This window comes from Clupea harengus, chromosome 16, assembly GCF_900700415.2.
Source record: "Clupea harengus chromosome 16, Ch_v2.0.2, whole genome shotgun sequence".
Classification (NCBI taxonomy): Eukaryota; Metazoa; Chordata; class Actinopteri; order Clupeiformes; family Clupeidae; genus Clupea; species Clupea harengus.
The window spans coordinates 14,971,184-14,981,636 of record NC_045167.1 but is presented as its reverse complement, the minus strand read 5'-3'; the positions used below and the strand labels follow the sequence as shown (position 1 = coordinate 14,981,636).

The following is a 10,453-nucleotide window of genomic DNA, read 5'->3' as shown; positions in this document are numbered from 1 at the left end:
GCTTACAAGACTTGTGGGTTTCTGTTTATTAAAGATATTTTTTTTTTGGTTATATAAAAATCAGTTTAGAAACCAGAAACTAGACTGGACAGTGTGTGTGCATACAGATTTTTCCCATCAAATACAGACAAAGATTTCCTTAGAATGTATAAGATACTAACATGATAGCAGGATACATAAGACTGATTCACAAGAATCACCTTCATCAATAGAAATGGTTCAACCACAGCACACAACATTCAGTCATTTATAATATATTACTTTGAGTACAATGCAGTCTTTTTTTTAAGTGTGGTATACAAAATAAAAAGGGGCGGGGCAGCAAACCAAGTAACCAATTAAGCGCAACCAACCAATAGTAACCAATTAAAGCACAGATCTAAACATGACTGGCAGTGCAAGAACACCTGTACACCTGAAGAAGACCACAAGGTCAAAACATTGTGTGTCACTGAAACCTGTTTAGGGCGGCAGAATTAACAGTGCAGTACATCTTTTGTCTTTCTTATCCAGTGAAAGGGAAACTGAAACACAATCACAAATTCTCAGTATATTAAAGACGGTACAAAAGCAACATATTTTTTTTAAAAGACGTAAACTGAATGTACACGTATATACAAATCTGTCTGCAATTTGCTTTCCTTCACAGTCACATTTCTTTGTGTTTAAGTGTGAGTACACGTGTGAATGTATGTGTATTGGCACAGTAATGTACAGTACAAGAGCTTTATTTATGTGCTGTAATGTATGGTATGTGGACTATGTGTATGGTTTGGTCTAGCTGGCTTTGCTGTATGTGTTTTGGTCTCATAGACCTCCACACATATCCCCGTCACCCCACCACCCGCACTCCCTTCGAAACCCCCTCAGCAGTGTGAGCCCACAGCAGTGTAGTTGGACATCTCCCTGCGGATGGTGCTGAAGGGCGACAGCTCCAGCTCGGTGGTGCACTCGTGCTCGTTGTCGTCGCTGGTGGTGACCGAGGAGCGCGCCTGGCCGCACGATTCGCCGCAGCAGCAGCAGCAGCACTCCAGGAAGGCCCGGCCGAACGGCCGGCACAGGCACAGCAGCAGGGCCGGCGTCACCGCCGCCCGGCAGAAGAGCAGCAGCTGGCTGAGCAGGTGCAGCAGCTCCATGGTGTTCTCTGGCACACCCGCCGCCATGTACGCCGACACGATGTTGCAGATGTTTTCGGGGACCACGCACGCGCCGTAGACGATGGCCAGTGCCACCACCGTGCAGTTCATCTGGCTCTCCAGCCGGATCTGCTTCTTGTTGCCGCGGGCGCACGCCTGCTCGGCCCGTCGGATCTTGCGCGCCGTCACCAGTGAGCAGCCGATGGTGAAGAGCGTCGGCAGGCAGAAGTAGCAGCCGAAGCACCACCACAGCCGCGCGCTGTTGTACGTCAGGCCCAGCACATAGAGCATGTCCGGCAGCGAGGTGGAGATGCGCACCACGCAACGCTCCACGGTCACCGGGGCCTCTGGGAGGCCGCCGTCCTCCGTCACCAGCTGGCGGATCAGAAGCTCGGGCAGCGCCAGCAGGAGGGCGCCGATCCAGATGACGGCCAGTTTGGCGGCGGTGGACGTGCAGTTCTCGATCATTTCGTAGTACATCTGCACGTTGGTGGCGGCGCGGAAGCGGTCGATGCACAACGCACACAGGGTGAAAGTGGTGACGCCCAGTGAGGCGACCTGTAAACAACATCAAGAAAAAAGAGGATTTACTCGTTTAATCTCCCAGAGAATAATAATCGGGAACAAACGATCAAATACATCATGGTGGATAATCTAATTTAGATAATGAAAGAGATTACATTTTTGACTATTGGAAGACGATTTAAAGGTGCGGCTAATGTATTCTGCATTTGGTAAAATGCAATGGGGACCATTATCTTGGCTAAGCCAGAACGTCTCTCCTCTTGTTAAATCAAATTACGTACTGAGAGAAACTGTGAACTGCAGCTGGAGTCAGTCCCTCCAGTCCAATTGTAAACAGGGTGCCAACAGGTTCGAAGATTCGGGAAACAAATTGTTCTCAGCCCACAGCTCAGCTCAATGAAGTTGTGTTTTTTTGTATCTTTTTCACTGAAATCAGCAAACCTTTGGAGGGGCCCCCAGTCTTAATTATAAATGGCTAACAGATGGCCCTCCGTGGTCCAACTAAAGCGCACTAAACAGCGACTTCCTGCCGAGCGAGGGAGACGGGAGATTTGCCATGAATTATGAACAAACAGCAGACCTGCATGGCACTAATGAAAAGGACAAAGGGAGAAAATGCTTGGCCATCGGTTACCCCCGCCCCAACAGACCACAATTGATTCTAATGCCCACACCCAGCAAAACGACACGATGGCTACGTCTGGCTTTCTCAATGTAATTGCGTGTGAATCAAAGCCATCAGCATCAAGGGCAATGCAATTAGGGGAAATATGTTTTCCAAGCCTCAAAAGGACGTTATGCACTAAAAGGATGCCGAGCTCTGTTTTTAGCGCTATCGCACTGAATGGAGGAAACAGGACCAGCATACCTAATAACCACTCACATAGAGAATGGGCACAAAAGATATGCAGAAACAGCCATTACGGGGGAATGAACAGCCATTATTTAATTAGCTGGAAAAAGCCACCGCCTCGCTCTCAGAGTTCGTCTCTGACAGGGCAAACACAAATAACCTTCACCTTCCCGGCTCGGGAGGAGAGAACAGCGAGACGTCCGTGCCCGACTGGGGCGCTGCCCTGTGCGCCTCGGTTGCTTGTACGGTTGAACTGTGATCCATATTGCCACCTTGGCACCGGGGCGAGGTGTAAACAGTGTGAATATTTCATCACCTGAGCGTTGGAACGAAGCTGCACTAAACACTGTCAAACGTGCAGGGGAGGACCGCTTTGATCCACGTTCCAAGAGAAAGAGAGAGTGAGAGAGAGAGGGAGGGAGGGAGGGGAAAACAACAGCTAAACAAGCTGTGCGTTCTGCAGCACTGAGGATTAGAGTTGGACTAAAATTCAAGGTGCTGCATGAAGGTGTCCTCGCATTGTTGGTCAATAATACATAATATGAGGTCGTGTCTACGAAACCGTCTCTTGTCTCTGTCCTCATGGTTCATGCTCACTATTGCAAACACTCTGAGGGGCCTAAACCTCGTCTCTATTCTGTGCTTGGCAGCGCAGACAGTAGGCTTGATATCTTACAGGTCGGAGGGCAGCAGGAAGCTTGAAGACGGCATCTCAGATTTTTGTCTCTGCTTTGATAATGGGCCATTCATTTTTGGATGAGTCCTTTCTGTGGAATAATGGAGGCATTTGTTATTAATACGCATTTAATGGCCCCTTGGCAATGCAACTGAAATGAGTGGGCCTTGTTGGCTCTGACGCCGTTGGGCTAGAGTCATAATTCTTATCTATCGACAAATGGGATTATGGAGACGAGTTGCATGACCGGGCCGCAGACAAAGGCTATTATGGTTATGGTCTTTTAAAGGGTCCAAAAAGAATCAGGCTGCATCATAAATCCAGAGAAAAAAAGCTGAGCTGTGAGAGTAATGGCGCTGCCACTGTGACATGAAATATGGCCTCTAATCAATACTTTTTGGGCCAGAGAATGTGAATCTAAATTGGATTGTTTCTTTGCATTACATGGTTACCTTGGTGATAGATGACTCAAACTAGTGATTAATACCTATTCTGCATGTGTAATTTTTCCCTCTCTCTGTTTGCAATTGATTCCAGATTATATCTCATCTGGTCACACTCTCTCCTCTATCTTGATCTTGTTTGATGACGAGCTATCTCTAAACAAAGTGTATTTGCGTCTGCAAACAAAAGACAGCGACACAAAAAGCATAATTATGAGTTAATCCATTATTTACCAGCTGTAATTACATACACTGAATAATTAACATATCTCACAATTAGGTGTCATGAGCCGATGAGATATGCTAAGCACTAGATAGAACACTCAGTCGCCTGTGAGCGTGGCTTCTTATCAGTGCGTCTTTTGTGTTGGGTCTTATATCAAAGAGAAAGCTCTGCGAAAGAGCTGCTGCCGACGGCACTGGGGCTGCCATTCCAAACCCCCCTCCGACCCACCTCCAATTTTGTATATAAGCGTGCCAACTCCTGTGTGCCTGTGTTGTGTATTTAGATGTGTGTGTATGTGAGTATAAGTGTGCGAGTGTGTTGCGCTTCTGGTGCCGTGGTGTAGAGACTGTATCCCTGCAAGTCAGAGACGGGGCCCTCACTGTGAGTCTCTGTTTCTGTTAAAGCACACAGAGCGGCAGAATGCCACCGTGTTTCAAAGAGGTCTAAAAATATTGCCTGTGTTAAAAAAAAAAAAAGATATAAAATATGAACAAAAAAAAAAATACACGTGGATAAAATATACAAGGACAACAGTTTTAACACTGCGAATGAGAAAATACCAACACACACACACACACACATACACACACACACATAGAGGAGCTGCACTCTGCTGTTTTTCCGGCGGAAGGCCTGTGGGCATGAGCTTGCCCTAAAAACCTCAGTCAAAAGACGAGCACGGCACAGAGAACACGCTCTCCTAAAGGAAAGGGGTTGTGCAAGGATATCGGTCTGGGAGAGGTGGGTTGGCGCTGATCGGAGCGCCACTGAGTCACCCATTTCCAGTGCATGAGAGAAAGCCCGGATACTCCACTCATCCCTGCTATCGAAAAGGAGGACTGGGTTTCTGCTCGCTTGAAGTGGTGTGATAGCTGTGATCACTGCACTGCACTGCCCTACTGGGCCACTATGGGTGTGCCCGTTGTGTGTAGTGTGTGTGTGTGTGTGTGTGTGTTTGAATGTCTGTGTGAGCAAGTGTGTTTATGTTTTTAAGCATGTACTTACCTAGATATGTATATATGTATGTTTGCATGTATATATGCTTGTGTATATCAGTCCTTCCAGGATTTAACACGCAAATTCAAAGATTGATTGTTTGATTTTATATAACTCAAAATCACAGCAATATCAACCATAGGTTTTGAGAATTCACGCAGCAAATTCAGCTACTTTTGGCCGCAATAATCACAGCAAACCCCTCGCAAGATCCTGGAGTGACTGGTCTACACAGTATATGTATCTCTCCTGGATCGCAAGAATAATGAGTCATGATAACGGCACTGCACCTCTGAATGACACATCTAGGGCTATGTCAGTATGTCTCTGTATCTGTGCACAAATTAGTGTCTAAATGTATGAACATGCCCACATGTCTATGTGATCCTGTCTTTTTATGCATGAATATGCATGCATGTGTGTGAATGTGTGTGTGTGTTCTCTGAGCATGCATGTGTATCTGAGCATGCATGAATGTATATGTAGGCCTGTGTATGTGTGTGTGTGTGCATGTGTGTGCGCGTGTGTGTGTGTGTGACCATCTGTGTGTGTGCTCACTCTCTGAGTTACACCAGGCAGTGAGTAATGCAGCTTGAGGCTACCTCTCCCTCTCTCTACACGTCCTCTCTGCAGACTGACTCCACTCAACACTTAACCCAAATTCAACCACAGCCCATCTGCCCTACGATCCAATCCACACTAACACACCACAGCAATTGCAGCAAGACTCTCAATACATAGGACAATCCCTGTCTCGACACTCTCTTAAACAATAATGTTCACACATCAATCTGTACACTCACACACATACACATAACGTGCATTTTCTAGCAACAATGAATGTGTTAAACCACCGAATACAAGCTGCAATGTATATTGAAACAGACATATAAAAAAACACACAAGCACACGCACACACATGTATGCATAAACTAAGATACAGATATGTATATATGTAGGCGCGCGCACACACACACACACACACACACACACACACACACACACACACACACACACACACACACACACACACACACACACACACACACACACACACACACACACACACACAGTCTCTTTCAAAAGCTTGCTACAGTGCAAGAAATCTAATTTAGCCCCTCTATTGTCAGAGAGGGTCCCTTGGCTATACAGGGGCTATACATCAAGCACTATTCACACACTGCCACCATCCTGCCTCACAGAACTGCTGTGTCTAAGGTCCGGCATTCAAACTCCTCTCTGCCCTAGAGAAAGCCTCAGCACCCCTTAACACAATGGCAACCTGATGCACACTCACACACATATACACACACTGTTGGCACCATGTCAGGACGGGACAGAAAAGCTTTTGTTTCCAGTTTCAAACAGATGCATACGGCGAGGTATGCTTCCCAGTTTTGCAGCAAAATGCAAGTGACACCCAATTTGTGTAAAATGAGAGCTGGGCTGAGAATGGGTGTGGTGCTCTAGCACTGATCGAATGACGGCTGGCACCCAGGGTGAGAGAAAAAGCTGATCTGCCAGGATTATGAAGCACAGCGAGAGAGAAAAGAGAGAGAGAAATTGTTTGCAGGGTTGTCCTGAGGGCAGGGTGGTAGCACCACTCAACGTACAGGCCATGTGTGACAGGGGACGGCCCAAGTAGTCATGGTGATATTCGAATGTGATCAAATCGCATCTATCACTCTTTTGTATTTATGGGTGTGATGGCTTTAGGTAGTGGAACTGCGAAGCTGTTTTTTCCAATAAACCCTGCAGCAATGAGATGTTGACATTTGACAACATTGAAGAGATTGAAATACTGTCAACTACTGCCACAAACTAGTATAATGATAATAAGGAGGATGAAAATGAATAGCTACATGTCATATTTACCTCAATGTATGGTATCACTTTACAAGTGAACTGGCCCAAGAGCCACGTCTTTGTCAGCTCATGAAAAACCACAAGAGGCAGACAGAAGAAGAGCATTACAAAATCCCATATGGCCAAGTTGGCCAATAGAGAATTAGAGATACTCCTCATGTAGTAGTTGTGGCAAACAATGCACATTATTGCAATGTTACCGACTATTCCGACCAGGAAAATGATGATGGACACACACATGATGGCGTATGCTCCAAATGTTTCTCTTGTGACTGGATAGAAGGGATTTGGGAAATATTCCTCCTCATTATCCAGCTCATATGGAGGTGTCATAGGGGTCATATCCCACGGGTCCTCTTCTTCATCTTGCTTAGTGTGATACTCGCCACTCTTGGTCAAATCGAACGGGAAATTTGTGGACGTAAGGGCCATGAGTTTTGGCGGAGGCTGCCACATAGTGAAAGGGGCACTCAACACGTTGACAGAAGTTTCAGGGCGCGTGAAAGCGGCGGCGCTGGTGTTTATCCCTTTTCTCCCGCTTTTGTGTCCTTTCTTTTCGTCGTCTTTTGTTCCTCTTTTCCTTCGGTGGTTCCTCTTGTGCAGTCCTCGCCTGCTCATTGAAGGGGGCTTAGTGTTATTATGTCCACCTGGCGTTCCCATGGCAGCAGGCATCTCGCTATTCAACTTTTTTCTCATGTGTCGCCTTGAGTGCTTGTTTTTGGTTTCGACTGAGCCTTCTCCTCTTTCTGTTCCGTTACTTGAGAGATGTTTATGCCCGGCGTGCTTAATCTCTCTTACAGTAACATGATGGATTTTAGAGAATGATGCATCTACACTCTTCACTGGTGACCCGTTGGCTACCATCAAGGGCACACCTGTGGCGTGGCGCTCTGTACTGTGAACGGCTTTAGGTTTGTGTTGAGTGATACTTTCTCCGTTGGAGCCAAAGGCTGCTCTGCATGTACTGTTGCAAAAATCATTCTCAGTGTCTTTGGTTCGTATGGGACCATCATTCCTGAACGATACCACATAAACGTTTCCCCAAAAGAGCAGCACCGCTTGTCCAAGCAACATCTGCATTGTCCGAGCCATTTAATCTAGATATTATTTTAGTAGTTGAATGAAAATCTGGTCTGATTCAACCCCATAAACGCCGGCGAAATGCAGACTAAATCTCGTGTCATTACTTGCGCCACCTGTAAACAAACTTCCTGTATATTCTTGTAAAGCAAGCACGCTTTGTTATTTTAATCCGATCATAAGCGATGCGTCAGATCGGTGTGTGGTCCTTGTACTTTGTAATCCAGTTTGTGGCAATATCCTCTTTTGACTTTTCTCTCTCGGCGAAGTAGCTCCAGGTGCTATTCCTTGTCAAGCGAGGTATCCTTGCACACAAAGCTGCTCCAGCTCAGGGAGGGCAGTGGCAAACCCATCGCAATACAACAAAATGGTTGCATTTCATATTCCTTGGGTGCGGCAACCTGAAGTTTTCCTGGATGCTGATGCGGTGCAGTGGGTTGTTGTGCTTTTCTCCTCCGTGCACGGCAGCGGGGTATAAGGGATACACGGTCTGTGTGTCACACAGCTGGGGAGGTGCTGAGCGTATCCTAACAAGAGAGGCTCCGCCAGTGAGCGCCTCGGTGAGGACTCGGCAAGAAAATGGACTCCCCCGGCGGCTAACCCTGATCTGTCAAACCAAATCCATCAGCATCACCCCTCCAGACCACAGCAGCTGGCAGGCAACCACGCCCGCTTCTGTGCGTAATACATTTATTCTCGTTGTTAATTACGCATGTCAGAGAGAACATTTTACACCAAATTGCTAGTGATGCAAAGAAAGCCTACAACATGATCTGTCTGGGAGAATACATGTACTGCATTGATCGGGTGATTATAAGACAACGCTGAAGTTGTCTGGTAAGGATCCATATGACAACACAGGACAATGTGATATTACCAAAAAAGTATCAGTTTGCAGCATTATAATATCCATTAGATTGTCATGTATGTGCAGGAAATAATCCTTCTAGTCTATGAGGCCAAATCTAGATCTGCGTTTCATTTGATCTCTGACAAAGAACAGAATATATTGGCACTTTAACAAGTTTCCATTCTGTCAGCAATGCAAAACATCTTTTCTGTGGCTGGACAGGATCAAACTTGTCCTTGGGGGTTACAAACTGCTACCAGTAAACTAGTCCCAAAGATGTTTGCAGAGTCCAAAATAGTTTTCTTTTGTAACTATAAGGTTGCTCAATATTACCAATGAATTAGCTAGCTATACAGATCTGCACACACTGTATCCGGATAGTGGTATGTCTAATACTGCATATGGCCCTGCAAGTCTTCAGGCTATTTATGTATCAGCTTCCTCTGATTCTTGCCTCTCATAACCAGCGAGGGCCGGGAGTTGGCATAGCATGTGGGTGTTACAGACTGGGTGTACTGCAGGTGCCGAGGGCTGGCTGTCGAAGTTGGCAGCAAACTGGATCCTCGTCATTTTTTTCTTCTCCCCACAAACACCGAACGGCCTGAGCCAGATACCACTGGGGGACCAACTGGAATGTGATTGATTGGGTCAACACTGCATCCAAGATGATAACAAACAGAAATAAATAAATAAATAGATAGATAGATAAAAACTCAACATAATCACCGAAGGGAGGCTCCACTTATTGCCTGAAGGTGATAAGTTATTATTTATATTTCATGTTTATTTCCTCTGGGAAGAGCGTGTGTGAGGTCATGAAGATTTTATGCTCCATCTTACATATGTATCAAATTAATTAATTATGTACTTGTTAAAGTTGATTGGTCTTAACAGCACATTAATGTTTTAGGAACACTTAATCATTTATCAAAAATCCTCCCTTTAGTACCCTGTTTTGCTGCAAAGCCTACCCTCGGGCTATGTCATATAGATAGACCTTTTCTGTACACAAGAATACAGTGAACAAGAGAAATACATTTAGAACACACAGTTTTCAAAACGTGCTCTGAAGTGATTCATACATTCATATAGTTGATGGAGCTGCATGGAATAGATAGAAACATCATCCCTTTATGAAGAAAGCAGAGGTGTGGGGATATAAAGCTAAATTGCGCACCCTGGTGGCAGAAAAGCAGAGAAGGAGAAAGAGGCTATTACCAGCGAGAGCTGTAACAACCTTGGAACATTATAAAGTCGATAAGTCAGTGATGTCACCATAAACCAAGCAAGGATCATAAGGCACGACCTGCCTTTATTTGACATGACTCATTACTGCTCTGGAAACAGTACACAGTGTCAGTATGAGCACATTACTTCTGTTTCCTTGACAGCCTATTTCTCAAGTCAATGTTTTTTTTTAAGAGAGAATAGATTAGAGAGAAAGTGATATTTATCTTGCGAAATAGACGCTGATACGCCAAGATCTGGCTTTATGCCAGATCACTCTCCAACTCATAGATTCTTGAATTGTATTGATGTTGCTGTGAAACCAAGAGTCAAAGCAAAGCAGGGGGTGGGGAGGTGACGGTAAAAAACCCTCCCTCCCTCCTACAGCCACCCATTTATCAGCTCACCCAGCTTGTGTACTATGAGGGAGGGAGACGAATGGGACTATGCATCAGCCGACAGGTTGAGCAAAATCATGTCATTCTCTGTTGCACACGCCTGCACAATCACCGCAGAGTGGCAGCCATCGGCGACGACATTCTCCACTCCCAACCGCTCCCACTTTTTTCTTTAGG

At 45.7% G+C, this 10,453-nt stretch overlaps 1 protein-coding gene across 1 annotated transcript; it reads right to left on the bottom strand.

Annotated features, from left to right (window-relative positions):
* Window positions 1–687: 687 nt before the first annotated feature.
* On the bottom strand, window positions 688–8,550 carry gpr37b (G protein-coupled receptor 37b). Its single transcript, XM_031583108.1, has 2 exons — window positions 6,731–8,550; window positions 688–1,694 (listed from the first exon to the last, which is right to left on the bottom strand). The coding sequence occupies exons 1-2, from the start codon at window positions 7,811–7,813 to the stop codon at window positions 867–869; spliced, it is 1,911 nt and encodes a 636-aa protein (XP_031438968.1). The 5' UTR covers window positions 7,814–8,550; the 3' UTR covers window positions 688–866.
* Window positions 8,551–10,453: the final 1,903 nt, after the last annotated feature.

Bases quoted from the DNA above. Each gene is read 5' to 3' on its own strand.
- gpr37b (XM_031583108.1), bottom strand. From the start codon at position 7,813: ATGGCTCGGACAATGCAGATGTTGCTTGGACAAGCGGTGCTGCTCTTT. The intron at 1,695-6,730 runs GTAAATATGACA...TGTTGTTTACAG, and splicing joins AAGTGATACCATACATTGAG to GTCGCCTCACTGGGCGTCAC.